General features: G+C 46.5%; 1 protein-coding gene across 4 annotated transcripts in view; it reads right to left on the minus strand.

Moving 5' to 3' along the window:
• The window catches only part of ARHGEF12 (Rho guanine nucleotide exchange factor 12), a 468,564-nt gene that overhangs the window by 286,955 nt on the left and 163,679 nt on the right, over nt 1-17,930 (minus strand). For all 4 annotated transcript variants that reach the window (XM_063943505.1, XM_063943503.1, XM_063943502.1 and 1 more), the window contains one exon: nt 9,002-9,100. In XM_063943505.1, coding sequence (XP_063799575.1) covers nt 9,002-9,100 — 99 coding nt within the window. The remainder of the gene's footprint in view (nt 1-9,001; nt 9,101-17,930) is intronic.

The raw sequence follows: 17,930 nt of genomic DNA on the forward strand, positions 1-17,930 counted from the left end.
AACAGGTCTGTTCTGTATTAAATGCTGGGCCAAGTTCAGAGAGTTGGAACACCGCCCGCAGTTCCAGAATGTTTATTGGGAGGAGAGACTCCTCTCTGGTCCACCAACCTTGAAGGGAGTGTTCCTCCAACACCGCGCCCCATCTCTCAGACTGGCATCCGTCGTCAGAAGGACCCAGTTGGAGATCCAGAAGGGACGACCCCTGCCCAATCGATGGTCCTGCAGCCACCATCTTAGTGACAAACGGACCTCCGGAGACAAGTAGATAATTTGCGACCTGATCCGGTGAGGCAGGCTGTCCCACCTGGCAAGAATCAGTTTCTGCAGAGGGAGGGAATGGAATTGAGCGTACTCCACCATGTCGAAAGCAGACACCATGAGACCTAGCACTTGCCGAATGTATCGACACTTGCGGACGAGATAGGAAGCATCGAATCCTGTCCTGAAGTTTAAGGACTTTCTCCTGAGACAAGAACAACCGCTGGCTGTGAGTGTCCAACAACGCCCCCAGGTGCACCATGCTCTGAGCAGGGACCAGGGAAGAATTCTTCCAGTTGATGAGCCACCCGTGGGCATGCAGAAACCGGATAGTCAGATCCAGATGGCGCAGGAGAATTTCTGGGAAATTTGCCAGGACCAACATGTCGTCCAGATACGGCAGGATCCTGACCCCTTGAGTACAGCAGTCATTACCGCCATGACCTTGGTGAAGACTTGCGGAACCGTGGTCAAACCAAAAGGTAACGCCCGAAATTGGTAATGGAGGTTGCCAACCGCAAACCTCAGGTACTGCTGATGCGACATTGCAATGGGAATATGCAGGTAAGCATCCTGTATATCCAGGGAGACCATATACTCCCCAGGTTCCAAGGCCAGAACAATAGAGCGAAGAGTTTCCTATACGAAACTTGGAGACACTCACAAATTTGTTCAAGGACTTGAGGTTGAGAATGGGCCAAGAGGACCCATTTGTTTCGGGACTAGGAACAGCAGTGGATAGTACCCCTTGCCTCTCTGACCCAGATGCGCCTGTACTACTACTCCTGTGTCCAGGAGGGACTGTACCACAGAATGAAGAGTTTTTGCCTTCACCTGATCCGAAGGGACGTCTGTCAGGCATAATCGATGAGGGGGACGATTCTTGAAGAATACGGCGTAACTTCGAGTGAAGACTTCCCGTACCCAGGCATATGAAGTGGTCTTCAACCATTTCTGGGTAAACCCTAAAAGTTGGCCCCCCACCCTGGGATTCCCCAGAAGGAGGCCTTCCCCGTCATGCAGCAGGCTTGTCAGTTTTGGAAGCAGGCTGACGGGCAGCCCAGGCCCGTTTAGGTTTGGACTTATTGGGTTTGGAAGTGCGAGCCTGTTTCGGGTACGCCTGACACTTTGCTTTCCCTGAAGGACGAAAGGAGCGAAAGGAAGTACTCTTAGCCTTCGGTACCGAAGGAGCAGTACTAGGTAGACAAGCTGTTTTAGCAGAAGCTAAGTCAGCCACTATCTTGTTGAGGACTTATCCGAAAAGAATGTCTCCCTTAAAAGGGAGTACTTCCAGGGTTTTCTTAGAGTCCAGATCCACAGACAAGGACCACAACCAGAGAATCCGGCGAGCCAAAATAAACGTAGTAGAAGCCTTGGCCGCCAGAATACCGGCATCAGAAGCCGCCTCCTTAATGTAATGAGAAACTGTGACAATATACGACAGAAATGGTCTAGCATGATCAGAAACGTTAGAAGACAGCTCAGCTTCCAACTCTTGAGCCCACGCTTCAATAGCTTCTGCAGCCCAAGTCGCTGCAATGATGGGCCGATGCACAGCACCAGCTAGGGTGTAAATCGCCTTTAAACAACCCTCCACACGCTTATCCGTCGGTTCTTTCAGATACACGATGGTAGTTACAGGCAGAGCTGAGGATACCACCAGCGCCACCTGCGAATCCACTGGCGGGGGTGTCTCCCAATTCTTACTTAGCTCTGCCGCGAGGGGATAGCGAGCCAGCATCTTATGAGACGTGAATTTCTTTCCTGGTTTTTCCCAGGATTCCTGACGTATGACAACTAAATGGTCAGAGTGAGGTAAAACTTATTTAACCACTTTCTGTCGTCTAAATCTGTCCGGTTTCTTAGGGCCAGTATCAGGCTCTGGGTCATCAGTAATTTGAAGAATTAACCTGATAGCCTCCAACAAGTCAGGAACATCCACCTGTGAAACAGATCCCCATCAGAAGTATCAGAACCAGTATCTGTAGGGTCAGTATATACGCCATCCTCATCAAACGAGGTGTCTGGAACGTTGGTGGATTGTGAGGAAGTAATGGCCCGCTTAGAGGACGTCTTGGTCTTAGGCAGATGAGGGTGAGATTTCTGTTTAGTCAGTGATTGGTTCAATTGCTGTAACTGAGTGGACAGTTGATCTGCCCATGGCGGATTAACCGCAGGGACCATAAGCGCTTGTACCGGCACAGGAGGTCCCATAGTCTAGTTACCAGCGTATTCAATAACGTGGAGAAAGTAGCCCAAGGTGGGTCTTTTTGAATCCCCGTTGCTACGATCCCACTGGGGGGGTGGTAAAGAACCCCCAGAACCTGAATCCTCTGCTGCCTTATTTTCCTCAAACGTGTCTGCAGCGTCACCACCACGCAATGAGGGATCAGCCCCAGCTCCGTCGCCCCTTGTAGCTGACATATCTGAAAGCTCAATTCAAGGCAACCCAGTACAATATCAGCAGCACAACACCTGACAGAACCCCCTGAGAAGTGTATTAGCACAAACAGAGTTCCAGAGGTATATGGTGACTACAAATCACAGCGAAAAATACACAATAAGTATATCTTGTGAAACACCTATATTAAATAATAACCCTGACGCACTTAGCCCCCTCAGGTTACAGAATATAGGGATAGCAATCTGAGTGCGATACACGAAATGGAGGTAACACAGCAACTATATGCACACACACATAGTCACATTGTGCAATGCAGAAATTATGACATGCAATAAAACTGCACTGGACTAGCAATACAAAGTAATACTCCGTAGCGCTATATAATTAGTAGATATATCAATGCACAGTAAAGACTGGATGTATATCACAGGGTACTTGTACTAAATAACCCTGACTAAATGCACTGTTTCTTAACTAACACTGTCAGCAGACATGTAGAATACTTAAGTGTCCTGTAAAATGCACAGCGCTGACATGCAGGCGGCTTTACAGAGCAGGATTTGCCCAAACAGTCTCAGGATCAGCTCAGCTTGTCCTAATGTAGTGCTCACGCTAGACAGTTTTAGCAGGGCGCCGCGCCCTGCCTGATTTTTTAAGGGCAAAACCCGCCCTGTCCTTTCTGCGGCGCCCTGCTAAAACAGCCGCCCGCTTCCTGCCCTTACAACATGTAAAGATGCGCGCGGCATCCATTCACGCTGAGAGAGCGATTGGGGGAAGCCCAGCACCTCCGTAGGTGCTGAGCACGCCCCCAACAGTGACGCAGCCGGCTGCCCACGCCCCCTTTTTTTACGTCTGCGGGCTGAACCACCCACTTTTATTACCCGCAATGACACACACCCTATTTTGCATGACCACGCCCCCTTTTCGCTGCGCGTGCACACAAGCTTGTGCCCCTCTAGGTCTGGCGACCTGCCCGGATTCTAGAGTGAACACTACTAATGGAGCCCAAACGCTGACAGGGAGTGAGGGAGAGAGAGATATGCAGCTCCAGGGCGGAAACATTTACTCTAAATGGCGCCCTGGGGGTAGGGGAGGGGCTACAGGTCAAAGCCTTATCCCCTTGCTGGACTTCACCACCGGGTACTGCGGGCTTTATAGTAAACGGTTTTTAGTAAAACCGACCTGTGCCCTTGCCCTGGTGGTCTAGTGGGATCCCTGTACTGCCACAGTGTCCACGCGCCCGTCTACCACCAGCCGCGCTGGAACGTGATTTACAGCGGGACTCACCTGGGGGACCCACTTACCTCCTCCCTGAGTGTGGCCACGCGATCCTGGAGAGCTGCGGTGGGGCGTGTGACTGACAGAAGAAAACCGGAGCCTCCGCTGTAAGTACCCAGCAACCAGGGCGCGGGAGTATACAGCACCGCTGGGGGAGGTGATGGAGCTGCAGCAGGAGATGTCTGACTGACATCTAACACTCACAGTGTCTCTGCTGCAGCCCTTGAAGTCTTCATTTTTCACGTAAAAAAGCTCTTCTGAGGGCTGCTGGAGCAGTCCACCTGTTGTATGCCTGCACTGCATGGCACCAACTACAAAACTGAGCTCCTGTGCACAGAGGCGGGGTTATAGAGGAGGCGGCACTATGCATTCTGGGAACAGTCAAAGCTTTTAGCCTGTTGGTGCCTCGGTTCAAGATACTACTCTACACCCCAATGTCATTCCCTGAGGAGCCCAGTGTACCCCGCAGCAGAAATATTAATAACCATTTTTATGTACCCCCAGTTTAATATGAGCACTTAAAATGCTGAAAAACACTTGCTTTATCACTTTTACAGAGTTTTTTTTAAATGCATATAATAGCCATTTGACAATTTAAGTACAAGAAAATCTTTTTATTATGACCACTAGTAGACTTCTATACGGATTTCCTATATTAGTTTGGTGTTTTTGGGGTATAGGCTGATTCCCGCATTTTCACCTGCACTTTTCTCTGGTTTTGCCAACAATAATTATCGCAACAATCCCATTTTTGCGCATTTGCAATTGAATAGATCAATTTGCAGGAGCGCACCCACCCACAAAAAGGCGCTTTTGTGGCACTCCTCGTGCGATAGCTGCGAAAAGTTTCATCACTGTAAATGACAGCGTTTTTCGCGGCTAACTGAATCCCCCCCTATGGTTGTACAGCTGATCACGCCTGTATTAGAATGCTGTCATTTTGCCATCGCATCATCTGACACTCAAGTACAGCTGGTCCACAAGGAGACATGCTTATAAAAAAAAGAATAATAATTTCTAATAATCCACAACTGCACTTATGCTGCGCTCAGACACTTGGTGCCAAGCCATGCCAGTCCAAATCATTGCCAGTCTGATTAAGGTAGCTGAACACCACCTTGCTCAGTCTTCCAACCTAATTACTGCTTATAGCGGAGGGAAAAGCTCAGGGGTGCGCAAGGTGAGAATTTCCATGAAAAACAAATATAAAACAAAAAACAAGCACCATGTGAGTGCATTAATTAATGCCCGCACTGCGGCTGTCATTAATTGGCTTCCCATACATACACTCCCTGCATAGGGATTTCCTTTTTGTCAGCATTGATCTGTGAGCTACTAATGCCACCTGCCATATTATAATGGAAACCGGATCAGAAGGTTAAAATTTTAAATGGCAAATACACATATTAAACCAGGAGCATTTTTACCATGTGCAATTATGATCCAGACCTGCTTGCTTGCACAGTGCTGCATAATGATACCCAATTAACAATTCTAATTTGTGTTAACTAATTTAATAAACTCATGGCAGCAGTCAATCCTTCGTAATATACTTTTCATGGATTATTTGCTTTGCTCCTATAAGGAAAAAATACAGGTTATTTTAATTTCCTTTAAATGGTAACATTTTTGTCCCATGCAGTCTTACATTACACTAGGAGCCCCAACCTAGTGTGTGAGAGACTAGTACATGGGAGACACAGTGCTGGGACACTAGTGTGTGAGAGACTAGTACATGGGAGACCGTGCTATGACACTAGTGTGTGAGAGACTAGTACATGGGAGACAGTGCTGGGACACTAGTGTGTGAGAGACTAGTACATGGGAGACAGTGCTAGGACACTAGTGTGTGAGAGACTAGTACATGGGAGACAGTGCTGGGACACTAGTGTGTGAGAGACTAGTACATGGGAGACAGTGCTAGGACACTAGTGTGTGAGAGACTAGTACATGGGAGACAGTGCTGGGACACTAGTGTGTGAGAGACTAGTACATGGGAGACAGTGCTGGGACACTAGTGTGTGAGAGACTAGTACATGGGAGACAGTGCTGGGACACTAGTGTGTGAGAGACTAGTACATGGGAGACAGTGCTGGGACACTAGTGTGTGAGAGACTAGTACATGGGAGACAGTGCTGGGACACTAGTGTGTGAGAGACTAGTACATGGGAGACAGTGCTATGACACTAGTGTGTGAGAGACTAGTACATGGGAGACAGTGCTAGGACACTAGTGTGTGAGAGACTAGTACATGGGAGACAGTGCTAGGACACTAGTGTGTGAGAGACTAGTACATGGGAGACAGTGCTAGGACACTAGTGTGTGAGAGACTAGTACATGGGAGACAGTGCTAGGACACTAGTGTGTGAGAGACTAGTACATGGGAGACAGTGCTGGGACACTAGTGTGTGAGAGACTAGTACATGGGAGACAGTGCTAGGACACTAGTGTGTGAGAGACTAGTACATGGGAGACAGTGCTGGGACACTAGTGTGTGAGAGACTAGTACATGGGAGACAGTGCTATGACACTAGTGTGTGAGAGACTAGTACATGGGAGACAGTGCTAGGACACTAGTGTGTGAGAGACTAGTACATGGGAGACAGTGCTATGACACTAGTGTGTGAGAGACTAGTACATGGGAGACAGTGCTAGGACACTAGTGTGTGAGAGACTAGTACATGGGAGACAGTGCTAGGACACTAGTGTGTGAGAGACTAGTACATGGGAGACAGTGCTATGACACTAGTGTGTGAGAGACTAGTACATGGGAGACAGTGCTAGGACACTAGTGTGTGAGAGACTAGTACATGGGAGACAGTGCTAGGACACTAGTGTGTGAGAGACTAGTACATGGGAGACAGTGCTAGGACACTAGTGTGTGAGAGACTAGTACATGGGAGACAGTGCTAGGACACTAGTGTGTGAGAGACTAGTACATGGGAGACAGTGCTGGGACACTAGTGTGTGAGAGACTAGTACATGGGAGACAGTGCTGGGACACTAGTGTGTGAGAGACTAGTACATGGGAGACAGTGCTGGGACACTAGTGTGTGAGAGACTAGTACATGGGAGACAGTGCTATGACACTAGTGTGTGAGAGACTAGTACATGGGAGACAGTGCTAGGACACTAGTGTGTGAGAGACTAGTACATGGGAGACAGTGCTATGACACTAGTGTGTGAGAGACTAGTACATGGGAGACAGTGCTAGGACACTAGTGTGTGAGAGACTAGTACATGGGAGACAGTGCTATGACACTAGTGTGTGAGAGACTAGTACATGGGAGACAGTGCTAGGACACTAGTGTGTGAGAGACTAGTACATGGGAGACAGTGCTAGGACACTAGTGTGTGAGAGACTAGTACATGGGAGACAGTGCTGGGACACTAGTGTGTGAGAGACTAGTACATGGGAGACCGTGCTATGACACTAGTGTGTGAGAGACTAGTACATGGGAGACAGTGCTGGGACACTAGTGTGTGAGAGACTAGTACATGGGAGACAGTGCTAGGACACTAGTGTGTGAGAGACTAGTACATGGGAGACAGTGCTGGGACACTAGTGTGTGAGAGACTAGTACATGGGAGACAGTGCTAGGACACTAGTGTGTGAGAGACTAGTACATGGGAGACAGTGCTGGGACACTAGTGTGTGAGAGACTAGTACATGGGAGACAGTGCTGGGACACTAGTGTGTGAGAGACTAGTACATGGGAGACAGTGCTGGGACACTAGTGTGTGAGAGACTAGTACATGGGAGACAGTGCTGGGACACTAGTGTGTGAGAGACTAGTACATGGGAGACAGTGCTATGACACTAGTGTGTGAGAGACTAGTACATGGGAGACAGTGCTAGGACACTAGTGTGTGAGAGACTAGTACATGGGAGACAGTGCTAGGACACTAGTGTGTGAGAGACTAGTACATGGGAGACAGTGCTGGGACACTAGTGTGTGAGAGACTAGTACATGGGAGACAGTGCTAGGACACTAGTGTGTGAGAGACTAGTACATGGGAGACAGTGCTGGGACACTAGTGTGTGAGAGACTAGTACATGGGAGACAGTGCTATGACACTAGTGTGTGAGAGACTAGTACATGGGAGACAGTGCTAGGACACTAGTGTGTGAGAGACTAGTACATGGGAGACAGTGCTAGGACACTAGTGTGTGAGAGACTAGTACATGGGAGACAGTGCTGGGACACTAGTGTGTGAGAGACTAGTACATGGGAGACAGTGCTAGGACACTAGTGTGTGAGAGACTAGTACATGGGAGACAGTGCTGGGACACTAGTGTGTGAGAGACTAGTACATGGGAGACAGTGCTAGGACACTAGTGTGTGAGAGACTAGTACATAGGAGACAGTGCTGGGACACTAGTGTGTGAGAGACTAGTACATGGGAGACAGTGCTGGGACACTAGTGTGTGAGAGACTAGTACATGGGAGACAGTGCTAGGACACTAGTGTGTGAGAGACTAGTACATAGGAGACAGTGCTGGGACACTAGTGTGTGAGAGACTAGTACATGGGAGACAGTGCTGGGACACTAGTGTGTGAGAGACTAGTACATGGGAGACAGTGCTGGGACACTAGTGTGTGAGAGACTAGTACATGGGAGACAGTGCTATGACACTAGTGTGTGAGAGACTAGTACATGGGAGACAGTGCTGGGACACTAGTGTGTGAGAGACTAGTACATGGGAGACACAGTGCTGGGACACTAGTGTGTGAGAGACTAGTACATGGGAGACACAGTGCTGGGACACTAGTGTGTGAGAGACTAGTACATGGGAGACAGTGCTATGACACTAGTGTGTGGGAGACTAGTACAAGTCCTCGCCTCGCTGACCACAGCCGCCCCCCGCCTCACTGACAGCAACGCATCCACGGCTCGCTGACAGCGCCTCCCCGCCTCACTGACAGCAGCGCCTCCCCGCCTCACTAACAGCAGCGCCTCCCCGCCTCAAATCTGAAAGCCTAGGAGTAAAAATAAAAAAATAAAAATTGGAGAGTAACTTCAATTTATTTTGTGAAGCCAATAAACATGCAGATTTACCTTCTTTAACAGACTGAACAAAGACTGGGTTATCACCGCTGACTGTCAGCCCAAAGCCATTTTCATCTCGCTGAATTATCACACAGCGCTGAACTAAACCTGCAGAGAGAGGAGAATCCGGAAATGAAGACGGGGCAGAAAAAAAAGCTTAAACAAAGCAAGAGCTTTAAAAGAAACAAGACAGATGAAAAGGAAGAGGGTTACATTCATTTAAACACATAGAAACATAACTGCAACCCATGTTATGAAAAATAACTCTCGGGGTTATACTTCCTAAACAGCGTTTTCACAAATCAACTATTTTTTATATTTTTGGTTGCAGGATTTACAGAGGAAATTTTCTGTTTCGATTTATACTTTCTTTAAAAAAAAAAATTTTTTAAAGGGAGTTAAAAGGTTAATTGCAGTTTAATAAATATACGTATGGGCTACAAGCACTGCTTTTTGACTTGACAGACTAGTACAGTGGTTCTCGAAACTGTGTGCTGTGCCACCCTGGGGTGCCTTGGATTGGTGGTCCAGGACCAAATAAAATTATTTATGGTCCATGTAATAGGTAAAACCAATGCTGGTAGCTTAGAACCATAAAACGTTTGGACAAACCGAAGCAAATCGTGTCTCCCACCACCTAACATAACGAAGGATGACATATAAACACAACTTACTTCATGTAAAATTTCTTTCTAAATTTCTCAATCAGAAACTTTTAGCCTAGGGGTGCCGTGAAAATATTCTGATACTCTAGGGCACCATGATTCAAAAAAAGTTTGAGAACCACTGGACTAGAACATCGTTTCAGTAAACCCCTAATATAGAAAATCTGATTTAGAGGTAAGTGAATGTGGGAGTGTAAGGTAAGAAAGGCCATTGTAAGAGACAACAAAACCAGCAAACCACCACACAACAGAAATACATACCACTAAATTGTGAGAGACTAAACATATCTAGCAGAACCTAAAAAGTTCTATCTGGTGCCATGCATTATACATGTATCTATGAATGGGTGTGGTTCATCAAATCGGCAGTGTCTAGGTCGACAATGTTTAGGTCGACCACTATAGGTCGACAGTCACTAGGTCGACATGGATGGAAGGTCGACAGGGTTTCTAGGTCGACATGTGCTAGGTCGACAGGTCTAAAGGTCGACATGAGGATTATTTTTTTTATTTTTTTGTGTCGTTTTCTTCGTAGAGTGACTAGGATCCCAAATTAGTGCACCGCTTCGCTCGCCATGCTTCGGGCATGGTGCCTTCGCTCCGCTACCGCTTCGCTCGGCACACTTTACCGTTCCAATCGTAGTCCACGTGGATCGTTAAGTATGAAAAAATTCAAAAAAAGAAAAAAAATGTGAAAAACTCATGTCGACCTTTAGACCCGTCGACCTAGCACATGTCGACCTAGAAACCCTGTCGACATTCCATCCATGTTGACCTAGTGACTGTCGACCTATAGTGGTCGACCTAAACATTGTCGACCTAGACACTGTCGATCTTCAGACAGGATCCCCTATGAATAGTGTTCTACAGCCATTGTAAAGCTACAGTAAGTACAAGATGCAAATGCATGGACAAACATTAATTAGGGAATACAAATATTTCTTTTACAACTACACGCCTCTCTGAACCACAGGCAGGTGCTGGGTAAGGAGTATGGAGAAGATGCTCTGTTCTCACATGTCCATACATTCTGCAAGTCTGCTGCATTTGTGGATTGGAGTAACGTGCTGTACTTTGCAAATGACATTACAATTCCTGTAATCTAATTTAACAGCTGTAAAATTCAGCCTACACTTGCAACTAAATGCTTTGAAATTGCTTATTTATTCTCTGTGTTAATGTGGTGGCCTCTCCGTTATATCAGGCAATTTTACAATTGGGTCAATGTCAAATTTTGTAGCCATTTGTGAAATGTATTATCTCCTGCATTCATTTATGACTTGATAATCACTGATGTCCACACTGTTTATATCCCAAGTTAACAAACCACCACGTTATCAATTCAAAGCTTCACTGTGGAAACAAACACCATCTCAGCATGGCATTACCAGCCCTGCTCCCCCTGAGTAGCCGTGGGGCCGAGAATCGTCCGCTGCAGACATCAGCCTTGCTGCGGCAGAAGGGCTATTGCTACAGTTATTCCTCTAAAACCCAAAGAGCAGTCTTGCCCCATGTTTTGGCTGGTTGTCCATGCCTACATTCCTGATGACCCTGTACAACACTGCCAGTGTCGGACTGGGGTATGTAGGGCTCACCGGGGGAATGCAGTGGTAGGGGCCCATGTTTAGGGGTGTGGCCAGTCTCTAGAGGGGCTGTGCCCAGCCACCACATTGGTTTACCTAACCATTTTGCAAGTGTTGGTCCCCTAGATAAATATATACAGTAAATACTGTAGTGCATGCAAGATAATGTACTAGATTAGTAACAGCACAGTCTGGAACCTGATCCCTAGAGGAGGGGGTGGGCCCCCCCAGGCAGCAGGGCCCACCGGTGGTTTCCCCTGTACCCCTGTGGGCCAGTCCAACCCTGAACACTGCTGGCTGTTATTTACAATATAGTTTTCCTTCGTTATTTGACAAATGAAAGAATACAAATATTGCATCCATTTAGAAAAAGAATGACATCATACATTCTATAGGGTGTGTTCCTGTGTGCTTGTGAACATGTGCAACTGGTCTCAATCATCCCTTGCATGATGAGAGTTTCTGCAACACCAATGAACTTCAAAGCGCATGCTTACCTCAATTCAGCGCACAAGCACAACTCCAGTACAAAAGATCAAAGTTTTCGGAGCGGTGAAATACTTTTTATATGTATATATATATATATATATATATATATATATATATATATATATATATATATATATTCTAGGCATTCTTACTGCTGCATAGAGTGCCGGATGTGTACATTTGTGTGTATATATGTATATATATATATATATATATATATATATATATATATATACACACACACATACATACATACATACATACATACATACATACACACACACACATATACACACACACAGATGGAGCCCTGCTCATCTACCCCTTTAATAGGATTAACTGAGCCAGTGCAGTCGGACTTAATACCCTGCTGTATTGTTCTCTCTGTATTGTATTGCAGTTGAGAACAATAGCTGAAATGATTATGCTAATAAGCCTTGGTGCTCCATGGCGCAGCAGAGAAGGCTAGATGAGCGAGGCTCCATCTGTATATTCATACATACACATACACCCACACACACACATATGCACTATAGTCTAGACAACATAAATTAAATCTATGTACAGATGGGTCCACATTTATCTTGACCTTTAACAAGATTAACTGAGACTGGCCAGTCGGACTTAATCCCCTGCTGTAATGTCTTAATCCCCTGCTGTATTGTTCTCTCTGTATTGTATTGCAGATGAGAACAATAGATGAAGGGTTTATGCTAATAAATCATGTTGTGACTAGGCGCAGTAACTAGCCAAGATAACCGTGGACCCATCTGTACAGCCGCAGTCCGAGCTGCGGACCAATGATGAACTACAATATTAATGTTAATTTATGAAATGCGATACAGAATGTTAATTATCACAAACATATTGTGTTTTGCAATAAATAGGCCCACGTTACATATGTGTAGTCCTATCCTCCGATACTCCTGCAGCGCTGAGAATAGGCTGGTAAAGTTACTTTCAAGTGCTCTGATGTGTCTAAAAATAGGATTTTGGTACTTACCAGATAAATCCTTTTCTTTGAATCCATAGGGGGCACTGGAGTACTCTTGGGATATGGACGGTTCCACTGGAACTAGGCACTGAACAGTTAAACTTTGACTATACCTCCCCTCCATATCCCAGAGTACCTCAGTGTTTTTTACTGAGCCGAACTAGAGCCATAGAGGTTGACAATGGAGAAATACATATAGCAAAACTGGACAACAATAAAGTTGACACCAACAAAAAATGACAACTAACAGTTGACACCAACCCGACAGAATTTCTAATTTGAAACAGTCGGTAAGAGTGTGTTACCATAATATTCCCTGCACTTACCACAAACAGGTAATAACTGCTCTGGGTGGGCGTCCAGTGCCCCCTATGGATTCAAAGAAAAGGATTTATCTGGTAAGTACCAAAATCCTATTTTCTTTTTCATCCACTAGGAGTCACTGGAGTACTCTTGGGACGTACCAAAGTTTCCCCCTTGGGCGGGAGAGCTATTTGGCACTTGTAACACTAAACGGCCAAAGCTAGATGCTGATGCCGCAAAAGTATCAAACTTATAAAAGCGCACAAACGTGTGCACTGATGACCATGTAGCCGCCCGGCAAAGCTGTGTCGTAGAGGCTCCACGACCAGCTGCCCATGAAGTTCCAACAGTACGTGTGCAATGAGCCGTTACCGATGTAGGCGGCTGTAATCTAGGCTGAAAATAAGCCTGACGTATGGTCAGTTTTATCCATCTGGATAGGGTCTGCTTAGAGGCTGGCCAACCCCTCTTGGCAGCATCATAGAGAACAAACAACGTATCCGTCTTACGAAGTGTAGACGTTCGAGACACAAACGCGTAAAGCGCGTACCACATCCAGAGTTTCAGAATGTCCTAATAACACAGGAACTACTATTGGTTGGTTGATGTGAAAAGATGACACTACTTTTGGTAAGAAAGCGGGATTCGTCCGAAGTTCCGCTCTGTCATCATGAAACACCAAATATGGTGGCTTGCATGACAAGGCACCCAAATCTGAAACTCGCCTTGCCGAAGCCAAGGCTAGAAGAAAAATTGTTTTCCAAGTGAGAAATTTAATATCCACTTGTTGTAAGGGTTCAAAATGAAAAGACTGTAAGAAATCTAAAACCAGATTCAAGTCCCATGGCGCTGTAGGTGAAATGAATGGAGGCTGTACTCTAAGGACACCCTGCATAAAGGTGTGTACTGATGGCAAAAGAGCCAACCGTCTTTGAAAGTAAATTGACAAAGCAGATATCTGCACTTTTAGTGTGGATAAACGTAGACCTCCATCTAATCCCATCTGTAGAAATAACAAAAGACGGGATAACTTGAAAGATGAAGTTGGAAACTTCCTAGCTTCACACCAACCTATATAGGCACGCCAAATTCTATAATAATGAGCTGCCGTAACCGGCTTCCTAGCTCGTAACATGGTTGGAATGACTGATTCTGGAATGCCCTCTCTTCTTAAGAGGGTGGTCTCAACAGCCACCCCGTCAAACGCAGCCGCGCTAAATCGGGGTAAAGAAACGGACCCTGTTGTAACAGGTCCGGACGTAGTGGGAGCGGCCAAGGATCGTCTGCGAGTAATCCGCGAAGATCCGAAAACCAAGCTCTCCGTGGCCAATGAGGCGCCACTAGTATGACTGTGACGAACTCTCTTTTGATCCGTTTTAGCAATAGAGGGAGCAGCGGAAACGGTGGAAACAGATATACTAGACTGTATGGCCACCTGACTGTGAGAGCATCCACCGCCACTGCCTCTGGATCTCTCGTTCTGGATACATACTGGGGCGTTTGATGATTGTGGCGAGATGCCATCAAGTCCACCTGCGGGTAACCCCACCTCTGGACCAGCATGAGAAATACGTCTGGATTTAATGCCCATTCTCCTGGATGGAAATCCCGACGACTGAGATAATCCGCCTCCCAGTTGTTTACTCCCGGAATGAATACTGCCGACAATATCACTTGGTGATACTCGGCCCAATTGAGGATTCGAGCTACTTCCCGCATTGCCATGCGGCTTCTCGTTCCGCCTTGTTTGTTGATGTATGCGACCGCCGTCGCATTGTCTGATTGCACCTGGACTGCCTGAGCCTGCAGCATGTGCACTGCCTGTCGTAACGCATTGTAAATTGCCCGGAGTTCCAGGACATTTATAGACAGCAATCTTTCGTGATCCGCCCAGAGACCCTGGAGCTGAAGATTCTGAACTACAGCTCCCCAACCTCTGAGACTTGCGTCTGCCGTGAGAATTATCCAATTCCAGGTGCTGCACTGTTTTCCTGCGGTTAGATTCTGTACCCTGAGCCACCAGAGTAGAGACACTCTGGTCCTTGGAGACAACCTTACCCTGTGGTGAATCTGTAAGTGCGAGCCCGACCACTGTGCGAGCACATCCAGTTGAAAAGGACGTGAATGAAACCTTCCGAACTGAAGTGCTTCGAAAGCCGCCACCATTGTGCCTAAGAGGCGAATGCACAAATGAACCGAGACTGTGCGTGGCTTGAGCACTAATTGTACCAGATGACGAATGACCTGTACTTTCTGTTCGGGTAGGTAGATCCTTTGGTCTACCGTATCGAGAATCATACCTAGGAATTGAAGTCGTTGGGACGGAACTAGATGTGATTTCTTGAAGTTGACAATCCAACCGTGGTGAACCAGTACATTGTATGTCAGCAATGCCTGTTGAAGGAGGATTTGTTGAGACGGAGCTTTGATGAGTAGATCGTCCAAGTATGGAACTATTATCACTCCTAGAGATCTGAGATGAGCTATCATCACAGACATCACCTTGGTGAATACCCGAGGCGCTGACGAGAGGCCAAACGGTAGAGCCTGAAACTGGTAATGGTTCTGTCGTATTGCAAACTGCAAAAATCTTTGATGAGGAGGCCAAATCGGAATGTGTAAGTACGCATCCTTGAGATCCAGCGCAATCATAAACTCCTGTGGCTCTAGACCTGCAATTACTGATCGTAGAGATTCCATTTTGAATCTGTAGTAAGTGACGTACTGGTTGAGGCCCTTTAAGTTCAATATTGGCCTGACCGGTACCACAAACAGACTGGAATAATAATCCTGACCCTGTTGGTGAACAGGGACCGGAACCAAAACTGCTGCGTCCAGCAGAGACTGAATGGCAGTCTGCAGAATCGCCCTCTTGTCGTCCAACAGAGGCAGTCCTGTCCTGAAAAACCGCATTGGCGGGAGACAGTTGAACTCTATTTTGTAACCTGTTAAAACTAGATTGCGGATCCACCCATCTGTGGACGTCTGAAGCCACGCCAACTGGAATGACTGAAGACGTGCTCCTACAATAGGAGAACCGAGATGGGCTGGGAGCCCGTCATGCCACTGGCTTACCGGTGACTTTAGTATCCTGACGAGTGGCATTGGCTCGTTGGAAACTACGTCCCCAACCTCGTCTACCTGGTGTGGCCGTTCCCCTGCCACGCCCGCGATAGGACTGAGGTGTAAAAGATTTGAACGCCGGTCCAGAATATCTTTTTCTAGGCACTGTTGGAGGAAATGGTAAGAAAACAGACTTCCCTCCCGTGGCCTCAGAAATCCATTTGTCCAATTCAGGACCGAATAACTTCTCGCCCTCATAAGGTAATGCTTCTATTCCTTTTTTGACCTCTGTCTCCGCTCGCCAAGAAAGTAGCCAGAGCGCACGTCGTGCTGTGACTAGTGATGATGAAAGGCGAGAAGTGAGCTGACAGACGTCAGTAGAAGCTGTACATAAATAGTCAGCCGCTTCCCAGATTTGATCAGCGAGAAGTATAAGATGATCATCAGTTAAGGCAGATCTGAGTTCTGTTATCCATACCATTAGAGCTTTAGTTACCCAAATGCCACTCAACCCAGGTCTAAGCAGCACTCCTGCCGCTGTATACATGGACTTCAGCATAACCTCTATTTTACGGTCCCGAAGGGTCCTTGAGTGTAGTTGCAGCTGGTACTGGTATGGTTAATTTCTTTGTAAGTTTAGACACAGATGAATCCACCAACGGCGGATTCTCCCATGTAGCTGTCATAGAATCTGGAAACGGATAGCTAGACCTAAATCTGTGAGGTACAAAAAAACGTTTATCCGGATTCTTCCTTGTTTCTAGTAACATTTTATTAAGAGATTCTGACACAGGAAAACAAATTGGAATTCTCTGTCGTTTAGTAAAAACGACCTCATCATTTGTCAGAGGCTCCTCAGTTTCTGTAAAATTCAGAGACTGACGCACTGCTCTGATGAGATCATCAATACCCGGCCTGTCAAAATCGTCACCATCTGACTGCTGGTCTACTTCGCCCTCCTCACCCATATCTTGTACAGTGAGGTCTGGTGAAGAATCATCAGACAGTAACATAGCAGAAACCGGTAGTTTATAAGAAAAATGAAACTTATCCCCTTTAGTCAAAGAGGATCTGGACCTTTGGTAAGGCTGAGACCCCTCAGGAAGATCTAGCGGTCTCACCCTAGATTCAGATCTTGCCGCCTCTCGCTCCTGCCAAGAGGCGGCCAACTCTGATTGCAAACCAGCTAAAACATCTGCTAATATAGCCCATGGCGGGACCGGGGTAGAAACTGGATTTGGAACCGGAGCAGGAGTTGTATTTGTTTCGGAATTTACCACACATACTTTACATGTGGTAAATCCGTCAGGTAATACACCCTTACAGACATTGCAGAAAAACTGCTTCTTAGACTTTGCTGGTGTCTTACTCATTATGTAAATAATAATAATAATAATAATAATAAAAAAAAACAAAGACAAGAGAGAGAAAACCTGTGCGACTCAGTAAATAGTACTAAGGTGTCTCTATATATCTGGCCAAGTGTGCCAGTAATATGCCTGATCCCAAAATTCCCCTAACACCCCTGCGCCTTCAATGGTGGAGAGATGTATTACAGGAAAATCTGGAGAGAAACAGGAAAAAAATAAGAATTTACTTACCGATAATTCTATTTCTCGGAGTCCGTAGTGGATGCTGGGGTTCCTGAAAGGACCATGGGGAATAGCGGCTCCGCAGGAGACAGGGCACAAAAGTAAAGCTTTCCGATCAGGTGGTGTGCACTGGCTCCTCCCCCTATGACCCTCCTCCAAGCCAGTTAGGTACTGTGCCCGGACGAGCGTACACAATAAGGGAGGAATTTTGAATCCCGGGTAAGACTCATACCAGCCACACCAATCACA

The sequence above is a fragment of the Pseudophryne corroboree genome, chromosome 10 (assembly GCF_028390025.1).
Source record: "Pseudophryne corroboree isolate aPseCor3 chromosome 10, aPseCor3.hap2, whole genome shotgun sequence".
Lineage (NCBI taxonomy): Eukaryota > Metazoa > Chordata > Amphibia > Anura > Myobatrachidae > Pseudophryne > Pseudophryne corroboree.